The sequence below is a fragment of the Arachis hypogaea genome, chromosome 3, assembly GCF_003086295.3.
Source record: "Arachis hypogaea cultivar Tifrunner chromosome 3, arahy.Tifrunner.gnm2.J5K5, whole genome shotgun sequence".
NCBI classification, from domain to species: Eukaryota; Viridiplantae; Streptophyta; class Magnoliopsida; order Fabales; family Fabaceae; genus Arachis; species Arachis hypogaea.
Window position 1 is genome coordinate 134,913,050 of NC_092038.1, and position 14,760 is coordinate 134,927,809.

A 14,760-nucleotide genomic window follows, 5' to 3' on the forward strand; every position below is an offset into this window, starting at 1 on the left:
TTGATTCGGTCGAGGAGATGTAAATCCGGGTGGCAGAGTCATATAAACATCCTCAGAAAGATCCCCATGTAAAAAAGTATTATTGACATCCAACTGATGTATGGACCAATACTTCATAGAAGCAATGCCAAAACTAATCTAATGGTGGCAGGCTTGACAACAGGGGAGAAAGTTTTCAAGAAATCAACACATTCAGTCTGAGTGAATTCTTTAGCCACAAGGCGTGCTTTATATCAATCAACTGAACCATCAGGCTTGCGTTTGATGCGATAGACCCATTTACAGCCAACCAGCTTAGCGCTTGCATGGCAATCAACAAGACGCCAAGTTTTGTTTAGCTCAAAAGCATCCAGCTCATCTTTCATAGCACTACGCCAATTAGAGTGTTGATTGACATCCTTAAAAGACTTTGACTCAACGTTAGAATGTAGAGATAAAAGAAACTTTTTATGTGAAGATGAAAGAGAAGAAAAAGACATGAGTGAAGATAAAGGATACTTGCACTTTGAGGGAGATTGATTTGTAGAGGTGAGAGAGAATTTGCACAAGTAATCAGCGAGATATGTTGGAGGTCGGTGAAGCCGGTCAGAATGACGAGGATGGGGTTGCTCAGGTGGTGAAGAAGGTGACGGCGGATGAGGAGGTGATGGTGGACTGGTGTCTAGTGCGGAAGGAGAGAAGGGTGTGTGTGTTGAAAGAGATTCGGTGGTCACGGGTTCAACTTGGTTAGGAAACGACAGTGTGAAAAAAGGATAGGTTGTTGGAGAAATAAAGAATTAGATGGAGTTGGTTCAATGGGTATGGGTGAGGGTTCAACTGGAAGGGTTGGTGTTTTTGGGTTATGTGTATTGACTGAAAAATTGTTTGGTTCAGAATTTGCTGTTGGGTTAGAAGGAAAAATTGGGCCATTTGTGTGGACCAAAGAAAAGACTAATTCATAAAATATAAAATTTCAAGAAATTTCAATCTTTTTGTCATCCAAAAGATAGATGATATATCCTTTAAAACCATCTTGAAAACCAATGAAAACACCCTTTTTAGCTTTTGGATCAAATTTTGATCTATTTGTCATTAGGGTAGAAATAAAACATAAACATCCAAAAACTTTAAAGTCATGATAATTTGGTGGATGATTAAATAAAATCTCAAATGGTGCTTTAAAAATAATTGCAGATGATGGAACTCTATTAAGCAAATAAATAACATGTTAACAGTATAAGACCAAAAGGATAATGATAAATTAGATTGAAACATAAGAGCACGAGCTATATTTAAAATATGTTGATGCTTGCGTTCTACTCGTCCATTTTGTTGAGGGGTTTTAACACAACTATGTTGATGAATAATGCCCTTTGAAATATAAAAATCATGTAAAATAAATTTTGATCCATTATTAGAATGGACAGTTTTGACTTTAGAGTTGAATTGTGTTTCAACTAAAGTAATAAAATTCTTTACATGATTTTGCACTTCTCCTTTTGATTTTAACAAAATAAGCCATGTAAAGCGGCTAAAATCATCAACAATAGTAAAAAAATATTTATGATTATGAATAGAATTTTGTCGAAACGGCCCCAAATATCAAAATGTAAAAAATCAAAACTTGCATTGACTTTGTTAAAACTTTGAGAAAATGAAAGTTTCTTTTGTTTAGAAAGATGACAAATGTCACAAGCCTCGTCATGATGCATAGAGATAAAAGAAAAATATTTATATAAATGATTAAGTCTTTGTCCAAAAAGGTGTCCTAAACGAAAATGCCATATATTTGAAGGTGTAATGGGTGGGGATTGGATGAAATTTATGGAATGTGTAGTGGATGGATTTTTACCGAAATTGGGTTCAAAGACATATAATCCTCTCTCATTCTGTCCAAATTAATCGTCCCCAAATTGTTGCTATGTAGAGTGCAAGAAGAAGATGAAAAAGTGAGTTCACATATGAATGCTGAAGTAATTTTTGAGACGGAGATAATATTAAAGTTGAAATGAGGTAAATAAAGAACATCATGAAGAACCAAGGATGGTGAAAAGTGAACAATATTTTTATAAGAAATAGTAATTTGAGAACCATTTGGTAAATGAACAATAATAAGAGAAATTTGTGTGTAAGAAATAAACCAAGACAATTTTGATGTAATGTGATATGTGGCACCAAAATCAATGATCCAAGTGTTCAGAAATGAATCTCGATTTAAAAAATTGTTAACAATAGAAAAAGTATTGAAAGAACAAAGATAATGAGTAGTTGGACTTGACAAAAGCTCAAGTTGGTTTGAAGGACGAGTTTTTTTATTGGAAGGAAGTGCCATGAAAGAAGAGTGTTAGGTTGACGAAAAGTCCAAAAGAGGTTCCTAATGAAGTTGCTCGTGTGCCCTTTCTCCTTGACTTAGGACAGAGTAGGGATGTTGATTATTCATAGTGGGAGGGGAGGTTGAAGGGGTTTTAGGATCTAAATTGGTTGGTTTATTCATGGATGTCACCAGAGCTCAAGAGGAGGATATATAAGTTATCATCTTTTCGGTGAGAAATCACCTTGCTTCTTTTTCGATTTCCTCCCACAATGAATAATCAATCTTCCAATTTAATTGAAGATCCAACCAATCCTTATTAGTGAATCCTACCTCAGCTTTGGTTACCCCGGTTCTTTACCAGCAATTCCATCTGCGCCTCCTTTCTTCCGACAGTTTCGTCTGCATTCTGTTTCAACGGTTCAATTTACATTCTGTTTTAGAAGTTCCATCTGCACTCTTATTGCGCTCCACGCGCTCTTTTTTTATCGCGCTCTACGCGCCCTCTCTTATTGCGTTCTACGCGTCCTCTTTTATTGCGCTCTATGTGCCCTCTAAAGACCATTCTTATTACGCCATTCGCGCATTCTAAAGATCAATCTTATCGCACTCTAGGTTCCTTTTTTTTTTTTTTTGAAGATCACTGCTTGCTCTCTCTCCCTCAAACACAGCATCTCCTTTTTTTTTTGCCGTCGGCAGCTCTAGCTCCGCCGTACGCATCTTCCTTTGCGTCACCACGTCAAACGTGTCTTCCTCAACAATTTCATCGGAACTTATGCAAGTTGTGGATTATTGACATCTTACATCCACCAGCTTGCGATGGCGTATTAAACTACTATTCCACCTTAATCCATGACAACAATAAAGAAGTCTCGTGACCCACAAATTCAACCTAACAGAATACATAAATTCAGTTACAATTTTAATCTTTATTATCTTATCTTTATATTATCTTCTTATTTTATTTTATCTTTTTTTTTTTTACTTTCATCTTTCATAAGCCAATATATATATAGTTTTACTTTCATAATTTACAATTCAATTCATTCAATCAACATACAATAAAATTCTTCATATTTTCTTTTCCTATTCTTTCATAATTTTATCACAACACATAATAACTAAATCCTAATTATTATCCGCACGTTCCATATATATATATATATATATAAAAGTCTTTAAATTGCGGTTAAAGTCATGATTATAATTGTTGTAATTATGGATGTTTAAAAAAAAAAAAAACAGCATAAGCTTAAAAATTAAAACCATGATATATTATTATCATCATCATCTATGGTTGCTTGCTAAACCTTCCAAAATATTAAAATTGCTATATGCACCTAGCTAGCAACAATATTGCTACTATGTATTATAATGGTACAATATATGGTTCTTTCTAGCGAAGAATATCATTAAAAATGGATCTTAACATAGAATAGAAACTGAGTGTAGATGGGTGGTTGAGTATGTCTGTGTGTTTTGAAATAATAATATATTTATAGCTTAGACCCACACTCTGATGAATGTAACTGTATTTGGTGATGAACCTTAATGATTTTCTGTTTGTATCCAATAGTCTGTTTTCGTCAATTTCACGTACGCAGTGATTATAAAAACATTGCCGTTAAAAGATGGTATCTTCTGATCAAGAATAAAGAAAATTTGCAGAACATAATATAAGCTCAAAAATATTGCTTGCCAATCTCAAATTTATATATGCACTCCTATTTTTTAATCAATTCAGATTCTGCTTGTACTTAACAATAATTTTATTAAAACAGTTTATACGAATTTTTACTTTTTTTTATTGAAAAAGATTTGGTTAATTGCTTTGAACTATCCTGTGGAAACTTTTTGTGTAGAGCAGCATAAATCAATCTTATATTTATTGTATTTCCAAATTAATGGATGCGTGTGAGGATAATTAAATTAAATTATATTGCAAATTCCTAAAATAATAAATTTACTATAATATATTGGATTTATTGGTTAAACATTATTCATATATCAATATTTAAAAATATTATGAGCATACTAAAAATTAGTCGTTATTATTTTTGTATAAATATATATGTTGTACTGTTATTTAATTTATTTTTAATGTATATTTTATATTTTAATATATTATATATTAATAATTAATTTAATAGTTAAAATTTTTAATACACACCTAGCATGTGAATGCTTCTAATAGATATTGTATACAGATTCATTATATGAAAAAATCTGATTCCTTCATCAACTGAAGAAGAGATAGTCTTTGATTTGATTTGGATAGTAAAAATGGTTTGTGGAATAGAAGAGAAGAATTTTTTTATTATCCTAACTTTTACATTTCTAGCTACCTATTCTCATCAAATCTAAAAGCTAGCTACTAACTCTCCAATAATCTCCCACCAATATGATTAATTATCAATTTTTTATTCATAATTAATTAACATAAATTCAAGTTGATCGTTAGCTTAATGTTATCTTTCACTATCATCTCTGAAGTCTGAAGAAAATCGCAACTAATACAAGTAAACCGGTAGGTGGGTTCCACACATTTAATATTTTTAACCATATGTATTTATTGTTAAAGAGGACTCCATACAATATTGAACATTTTGTAACGACTATGAAGGAATTTTTCTATTGAAAAAATAAAAAAAAAATTTAAAAATTATTCAAACTTTAATTTTTTGAATTTAATTTTTTTTAGCAAGTTTGTCATATCCCGGCGAACTGTATAAAAATTATAAATTTCATCGTAATTCCGACAAACTTCAAATTCTTATACTCTTCAATTGCTTTTATGCTTTTAATTTAGAAAAAATATATACTCTTTAATCGTTTCTAAAAAAAGTATATACCATGATAAAAAAATTTATCATCATCAAAATATGACAAATCTTACAAAATTAGTAAGGTTTGCTAGGAGTGCAATAAACTCAATTTAAATATAAAAAAAATGTATTCCAAAATTAAAGTCTGATTTTTTTTAAAAATATTTTTTTTAATTTAGAATAAAAAAATCCCGACTACCGATGATGGATGAGAAGTACGTAACATAAAGGTATAAACTATGACCACATGAAGTACTCAATCAATGACTTCAATTTTTCACTTTTAAAAAATCTATATCAAACTTGTTATTTTGTTATTTTAATAAAATCTTTTATATATATACTCTCATCATTATTGTGAATTTGTGATTAGGGATTTTTTTTCTAATAATTATATTTTCTGTGAGATATAGACAACTTTTCATATTCTCATTGTCATGGGAACGTAAATTCACTATAAATCTAAAACATGAGACTTTTTATACTCTATCTCTTTTTGAATTCTATTTTAAATACCAAAAAAGAGTGTACACAACAATAATGAAAAACACTAATAAATTAAAATTCGAACTATATATTAAATAATCTTCTCATATACATTACACAAAAAATTACTCCCATTATTGCTATATAGTTGGCTTCTCCAAACAACTAATTAATTCAATTTGATATAATAATTCCATTAGTGTTTCAACAAATAAAAGGGGTGCCGCTTTCCTTACTTTCCAGCTCTAAAACAGGTTGTATAGTAATATAAGTAGTCATTTCATTATTTTTAATAGTATACTCTTTTATCTAAAAAAAAGTTAATATTCTGAATTATGCCTAAAAAGATAGAATAATAGCAAAAATAACAATACGAAATAATTGTGCTCACTCAATTGAAACTTTTCAAAATCATATTTTCCAACTAACCCTTGAAGAACCGACATGATTACTTTCTTTGCATTTCTTTAATTTTTTGATGATTGATATAAGAAAATCAGATTGTAGTTATTGTTTAATTCACAGATGGATGGAGATTGGAGAATATATATCTTTTCTTCAATCACTCTCTTTCCCTCCCTCTCTCTGTCTATATAGTAATTAACCTTATTATGAGGTGTCATTTAGCTCATTTTTCCTTTTCGGGGGAGTGATAGATAAACAATGATCATCTTGAACAATATAAACAATTACCAATCAAATAAAAATACATTACATCCTAATTTAATGTTATTAATTAAATTTAAGATTAATTTACTCTTTTAACTCTATTAATTCATATTATTCACATATTATTAAAAAATGTTGTTAATTACCTATACTTTTCCTTTTCGATATTCAAAACAAAATCTACAACATAGTAATAATATTCGGATAATAATAATATCTAAACATTTTAATTAGATTAGTTGTGGGTATGACGTATTTAGTTTGATTTAATTAGTACTACGCCGGAATCTTTTTATCTTTTAAATAGGTTGATGATATTTGTGAAAACAAAAGATAAAATTCTTAACTAAAATTTTAAACTGCCTATGAAACCATCTTTCTCAAAAAAAAAAAAAAAATTATACAATTTTTTTTTTAAATTTGTATAAAATTTATAGATAAATAATTATATCTCCATAAAAACATAGAATTAACATTTAATTTATATTTGCATCATCGACAGTGTAAACATGTTATAACATTTTTATTCTGTAAATAATAAACTTTCCAAAAAAATATATTTAATTAAATAAATGCATAAAACATTTTTAAGATTTGATTAATATTAAACTCTCCATAGCTACTTATATATATGAATTAGTAGCTTTTTAAAACCAAAAGATTCGATTCTTTTAATTAACTTCCTATTTAAGGTACTAGCTTATATATCTTAATTAGTTCCTACCTACAAGTGTACTCGATTACGAGCTGTCCATCCATAATTATTCACTATGCATGTTATTTAACGTTACTTAATTAGTTATGGAATTAAGTTAAGAATAAAAAGAAGATATCTTATATGTTATAACAGTGAAATAAAAATGTTAAAACTTATCTAACTGAATTTATTTAAAAAAAAAAAAAAAACTCGTTCATTTTTTAGATCATACATGATAGTTCATGAAAGTTCAATCATTTTCTTTATCAAAATATAATTATAGTTTTCTCCATTTCAATTTAAAAATATCTGTAAAAAAAATAAGATTAGTAATTCATTATGTGCAATACATTTTTCACTCTAACTCTTGAGTTAGCTTTAATTTGAGGTTATTAGACTTAAATCATATGTTATATGATTCAATATTATTGAGTCATTTGTCTACAAATTAAATGTTTACGCTTCATACAACTATTCTTAAGAATTTATCATTGACTTTAAACTAATTTTTAGAGTTGAGTTAGACTCATTTAATCTCAATTGTAATAAACTAAAAATATTTATTTTCTTATTTTAGGCATTTAAGAGCTTTTCTCATAACATCAAAGATTAATCAAAGTATAATACTTCCAATTCATATAATGCAAACCAAATTAAAGCACCCTATGGATCTGTCTGAAGATTAATCAAAGTATCATATTAGTTGGCGAAACGGAAAATCTAAAAAGAAGCTTAGCCATCTAAAAGCCTAACCCATTAACATTTTGATATAAGCAATGATAAAGCTGGTGGGGGCTGAAGCTGAATTGCAAGTTTCACATGCCATTATATTCATCTTATTATCGTTCATGAAAAACACAACCTAATCTTACAATTCATGAAAACTACAGTAGTTCATATATAATAATGGAGGAGGGAAGAAGGTACAAAATGTCCAATGACTCATATATATAACTTCATCACATGTCCAACAAACAAGTTAAATCATAAAACTCAACTCATAATAAACTAGTAAACGCATTAAAAAAAACTCATGATAAATTCAATTTTAGGATCTTGCCAATTTATATTCTAAATGAGAATTTGTCAAATTTTTCATATATATGATTACACGGCTTATATAAATATACTCTTTAATTAAATCTCTGTATAAGATCACTTTGTCTCACTAGACTAGATACATGTCGTCCTATATTAGGAGAAAGAGAAAGAATATATAATTTGACCAATACTTGCATCTGATGAGTTAGTTTAATAACAACCTATTAATTATGGGCATGGCCATTTTTATATATATATATATAATGCATGTATTGGTCCCTATAAATATATATTATGCAGTAGTACACAGTACAACACACATAATTCACAACTACTGCACGCAGCAGCAGCAGCAGCCATAAGGGATAATGCACCATGCATGTGACAGTTTCTGCATAGAGGGGCATCATCTTCTTTTTCAACCCCATTATTGTTGCAGTAAAAAGACTACGACTTCGTACCATATCATATCTTCATACTTTTACCACCATTCGTACATTATTATAATAATTAGTATGATCGATCACCTACCATAATTTAATTTCCTAGCTCTAAATGAAAACAATTAATGAGCCAAATTTATATATATCGCATGTCTATCTCTTTGTTAAATTACTACACCATAAACATCCATAAATTAAACCTTACCTATGGATAGACATTAGACTACTAAGCCATATGATAAGAAACAAATTACAATTCCACAATCTAGGTGCTGATAATGAAGTAATAAATACCAATAATAGGGACGGTACCTTTAAATTTGGCACAGCCAAAATAGTCGAAGATCAGAATTGATTGCCATGGTAAAAACATATGTATATAAATATGTATGCTTTCTTCTCAAACCCTAACTAACATACATGGATCCTCAGCAAAATCACACCAAAACCGACAACATTCAACTCGCTAAGCAACTAAACTTGTGCCTGCATAATGGAAATTAAAATTAAGAAAACTTAATATTATATATAATACACTTAGAGAAAGTGGAAACCACTATTACTTACTAATTAAATTACTAATGTAGCAGTTAAAATTGAAAATAAAATTATAACAAGAACGAACAACGTAGAATATATATATGATGAGCTCATATACTTGCTTTAAATCTGTAACGACCATTTGATCCTCAGGTCAGGGTTGACTTTGTTGATCACCTCCATCTCCATGGGGTGAATGTTGGCCGCCGCTGCCGTTAGCCATAATAGGCCTGTATGCATTAAGAGCTGCAAGCATTCCCAGGTTACTTTCACTCAGCACTGCACTGCCGCCGCCTCCTCCTCCTCCTCCTCCTCCTAGTTGTTGAGCTTGCAATAGAGCCATTGGAGAAGCAAAATTCATGAAATGAATGCCGCCGGCACCGTTGCCGCTGCCACCAGACATAGCCCCTTTATACATGCTACTATTGTTACCAACCGTTGGAATTGCCCAAATTGGGTCACCGCCATTATTACCACTGCCACCACCAACTCCACCGCCGCCCATCATCCAAAAAGTCGCCGGAATAGAAGCATGAGTCGCCGGAATTGACCCTGAACTCGACTGTAACAAGTAGCTACCCATCATCTGAGTACCCTGGTGCTGTGAGAACACCTCCTCTTGCCTTCTCTTCCTCCCCAAAGCATCTCCTCCGCCGCCACCGTCACCGCTACAGGGCTCTTCCCGAGCCTCTTGCTTGCTTTGCATAATATCATTAACAGCGTTGTTGAAATTCAAGACAGCAGAGTTGTTGTTATTATTATTACTATTGTCACTGCCGGAGAACATGAGTCTTCTAGAATAATCTTCCACCGCCACGTTCCTCACCCATTCGCTGCGGCTCCTAGCGGCGGAGAAGCTGGCTGCGTGGCTAAGGTACGGTGTAGCGGTGGCGGTGGCGCCTCTGAAGTAGTGAGAGGGGGAAGAGATGGTGGATCCTGAGCTTCTAAGCGTGATGTTGAGGGAAGTGAAATTTGCAGGGATAGTACCGGTTCCGGTGGCGGCGATGACGGAGGGCTCAGCCTGTTGGAGGAGCCACTCGATGGTCTCCCCGTCAGACTTGTGGCCGAGCTCTCGCGTCAGCTGGAACACCCTGGCAGCGGCTGCAGCCGGCATACGGATGCGTCGGCCGCGACCGTCGACCTTGGTGTGCCTGTCTTTTGTGGAAGCTCGCTTTGGCGGCAGCTTCTTGGCAGCAGCGGCGGGTCCATCCTCTGATGGCGGCGGCTGCTGAAGATCATCTTTCTTATTGTCTAAGAGTTGGAGTGGAAAATTAGGTCTGGTGCGGATCCCATTTTGATGGTGGTCAGGCTCCATGATCGTTTTCTCACTCATATTATGAAAAAAGAAAAATAAAATAAAATATGTGTGGGGTTTACCTCCTTTCTTTTTTAATATAAATAAATTAGAAAAGAAGAAAGAAAAGGAATAGGTTATGTTAATAAGCAGCGGAGATGAAAGTGGAGCATGTATGGCATGGGGATGGAATTCCTTTGAGATATGACTTGTTCCTCTCTTTCTCTCACTCTATACACTGACACAGGATAAAGGAGAGAGATAACAACCCCAACCATTGCAACCTTTAAGCAACAATATAATCATATTCACTACCAATAATATGCCCACTATCTCTTTCTTTTCATATATACCTATTCAATTCTCTACAAATATTTAACCTTCAACAATATAAACCATCATTTTAACCTATGTGTAATTAATTCATTATTATATTCAAAAACCATTAGTAAATCTCTATTTTTTCGAAAATGAGTTGAAATTGAGGGAGAGAAATAACATGAGAATGTAATATGCATCACTAAAATTTAAGCATTTTTTTAGTATTAAAAGTGATTGATAAAATAATTAAAATGATATAAGAATTATCTACTTTTATAATAAAAAGGTACACTTAGTAGTTTATCAAGAATCAGTATAAACATAATAAAGGTTAAATCTTTTCTTTTCTCAAATATTTGGTGTTATTATAAATGTTGTTTCTTTTTTTTTTTTTTTGTCATATTTGTGTCTTGTAACTTTTAACATTTTAAAAGTGAATCACGTTATCCATTCTTAATACTCAATAAAGAAATTAATATTGAAGGTAATGATATATATGGTAAGAGAAAGTATAGGGAGCCAATGGAATATTTGTACAATATGTACAATAGAAGTTTAGAAAATATTAGAGATATAACTATTAGTGCTACCTTTTTCCATCAGCAAAAATTTTTGAGATGAGTGGTATCATGACATGGTATCAGAACTTTAGATCTGAAAGATCAAAAGTTTATTTTGTAACTCATATAACCCATTATACACATTGTACAAATATTTTATTGGCTCCCTAGCAAAACTCATGTGGTAAATGTTCATATAGCAAGCTTTTATGGAATTACCATTGTAAATAAATTTGAAAAAAGTTAAAAAGTAATACATTAGAAGCAGAAGATTAAAAAAAATTAACTAATAAAACATTCATAATATTTTATTCTTTTTTCATATCCACGTTAGAGTCATCAAAATGAGCAAATGAGCGAATTTCAGATAAGAAAATTCTAGGAGGTCAGTAATGTTTGTGTTTTTTGGCCAGCACTTAATCATCAAAACAAAAGTGAGTAATCTTTCATTATTAGATGTAATTTCACACCATTAAAAATACTATTGATGGCCAATTGATAATTACAAAACACCAAAATTGCTGACCCCCTAACATTCCTCTTTGAGATAAATAGTCTCGAAAGCAAGGTAAAATTGAAAAAATGAGTTGACTTACTTTTTTTAGGAGTAAAAAAAAATGTCAGTTCGACTTGTTCATTTAAACCGACGAGTTAAAAAAACGTTTATATTTTTTAAATTGTATGTATTTTTAAAGTACTAGATAGTTTTAAGATTTTAGTACCTAGATATTCGTACAACATTTCATTTACATATTTCTATATTAAACTAACTAAAACTAAAAGCCTCAAGAACAAATTACAATAACAAATCTTAAAATCTATAATAACCAGAATAGTGTATAATATAAACTGAGTCTTATATTATTATTAAACCAGCATCATGCATAATTTTCTTCATTTAGTGTGTGTAAATGTAAATAATGTGTTTAGTGTTTATTGTTTATTTATTTATATATTAAAAAAATTAAACGAATTAATTCATACTCTATTTTAACTCGAATTCATTTAAGGAAAAATCTAGTGGCAGCAATTTTATTAAATTTTGGCCAACATGTAACCAACAAAAAAATGTGAGCCATTGGATAAAATTTCATACCAATCTCACACCATTAAATCATCATTGATGGCTATTTGATGGCTACTAATAACAAAAATTGCTGGTCTCTAACATTGCTCTTCATTTAATTTACGCGTTATTATTCAGCTTGAATTAGATAGACTTATTCCAATTTTTAAATTATTAATATTTTTACTAGCTCAATTCACATCTTTTTTCCAAGTTAACTGAACTAAGCTTTTCTCGAATAAATTGTATAAAAAATTAGAATTTGAAAAGATATATATATTGTCTTTGATTAGGGTTTTTAATGAAAATAATATTGAGTCACTTTTGGTATTTGAAATAGAAAAAAATAATAAATAAATAAATAAAAAACGTTGAAGATGTTGATTGAGAAAGCACGTGCGGTGGTGGCTGTGGTTGATGGTTGATCATAATGAGAAGAGAGAGTGGTGTGGTGGCCTGAGACTGAGTAGTAGTGGATGTGGATCCCATTTCATTCAACTCATCATTGTCCCTTCTTCTATCTTCTCTATCCTCTCATCTCCTTTACACCTTTATTTATTGATTTCTCCTTTCAATTTCCCTTCATATGCCTTCTTCCTCTCATCTCATTCCTCACTTTTTCTTTCAAATTAAAATAAAGCCTAATCCTTTACACATACAAAAATAAAAATATACTTCATTGTGCGCCAAATAATGTTTGCACCTCACTCGTTTTCTCTCTTCAAACACAATACAATGAAAGGGTAAGTTATATTAGTTATATATGAACAAACTGATTGATTGTTGTTGTTGGAGTTAGAAAGTAAACAAAGAATATAATAAAACATAACTGTAACTACTTGTCAAGAAAATAATTTCTTGAACTGCAAGTTATTTCTTTTTTTTTTTATTTTCAAAAGCTATAAAGAGAATATATAAAATTTTATATTTTTGGCAAAAAATATTCATAGAAATAAATTATTCTTGGAAATAAAATAATATATTTGTCATGAAAAATAATTTTAAAATAAATTAAAATTCTTTTTAAAAAAACACACACACTAAATAAATAATGTCCTATTTTTTGGAGAGAGCCGGGATAATATAGGTATTTTTATAAATATATTCAAGGAGGATACCTTATTAAATTATATAAAAAAATATAAAAAGAAAAATATACATGAATTAAAATCGTTCATCATAATTGAAGAACCATTCAAACAGATCAAAATCAATCGATCGAATGAATGCTGGACTTCATCAAATGACGTAAGTACTCTGTTATAACACTACAAAAAACAAGGGGTTTAGTCACGAAAAAAACTGTGGCTAAATTTCAAAATAATGGTAGCAACCATACATTGTCCACGAAAAAATATTTGTAGTTAATTAGGGAGTTGCATTTTTAATTTATCATGATTTTAGAGTTATTAGCCATGATTTTAATTTATTATATATTTGTTATTATTATTATATATATTATTCAATTAAAAATTTAATATAATAAGTTTTTTAATTAAATTTAAAAATTTATTATTATGAATAATGAGAAATAAATCTTTTATAATTTAATTTAAACTGTTTTTCGTTATAAAATTATTAAAAAGACATTAATAATCTGGATAGATAAATATTTATATAATGGTCTTCATTAGATGAAAATTAATAGATCTTATTTATTAAATTATATATATATGATGCATGTAACACCCTACCACACTGAACTTTATGCTTAAGCCGTAAAACAAAGGTGGTGTGGTATTATGACCTCTATTATATAATGTATATATATATATATATATATATATATATATATATATATATATATATATATATATATAATAGCGGAAATATTATAATATACTAGGAGTCTTGAAGAATAGATGAAATAAAAATCGCGAAATAAAAGCGCAACGCTCAAGAAACGAGTTTTGCGTGCTAAGAAAACTATAACTATCAAACATAAGATAATAAAAGTAGGAATAGAGTGCCAAAGATACAAAATAACAAGCTCCTAACTCAGCCCGCGAAACTAAGGCTGGCCAGAGAATATTCACATCCAAAACCCAGAGGTACATAAACAAAATCCTATTTCTCCATAAACCTCTAAGAGGATAAAAAAGAACAAGTTATGCAGAGAGAAAGCTAAGTACATATATATACATCACTGTACAACAAAATAACCCAGTAACCACTTCGCTTCAGGAGTCTAGACGCCTAACGAGATCTCTCTCGACCTGCATCTGAAAAATAACAACATAGTATGGGGTGAGAACCAGAGGTTCTCAGTATGGTAAAGGTGCCACACACATAATATATAAGGTCCTGGGAATGCCAGTGACAATCCTAGAATGCCGACACTCAGATTATAGATCTTAAAGTATTAAACAAAAGCCATAAGAGGTGGCTTTCTAAAAGTAACCAAGCCTAACTTAACCCAATATTAAATCTAAGTCTCATACTGCTTTTCCTCCATACCTCCACCTCTGTCAGCATTTCATAGACAAATAAACAGATAAAAGCAAGCATAAGAAGGTTACAAATATTGC

The 14,760-nt window shown here is 30.5% G+C and overlaps 1 protein-coding gene across 2 annotated transcripts; it reads right to left on the reverse strand.

Annotated features, from left to right (window-relative positions):
- Positions 1 to 8,802: 8,802 nt before the first annotated feature.
- LOC112734070 (transcription factor TCP15) lies at positions 8,803 to 10,644 on the reverse strand. Of its 2 annotated transcripts, none has more exons than XM_025783260.3 (2): positions 9,110 to 10,644; positions 8,803 to 8,937 (listed from the first exon to the last, which is right to left on the reverse strand). In XM_025783260.3, the coding sequence occupies exon 1, from the start codon at positions 10,322 to 10,324 to the stop codon at positions 9,146 to 9,148; it is 1,179 nt and encodes a 392-aa protein (XP_025639045.1). In that variant the 5' UTR covers positions 10,325 to 10,644; the 3' UTR covers positions 8,803 to 8,937; positions 9,110 to 9,145. The 2 variants fall into 2 exon arrangements, with proteins under 2 accessions (XP_025639045.1, XP_025639044.1); XM_025783259.3 differs by having other exon boundaries at positions 9,114 to 10,580.
- Between the last annotated feature and the right edge of the window lie 4,116 nt (positions 10,645 to 14,760).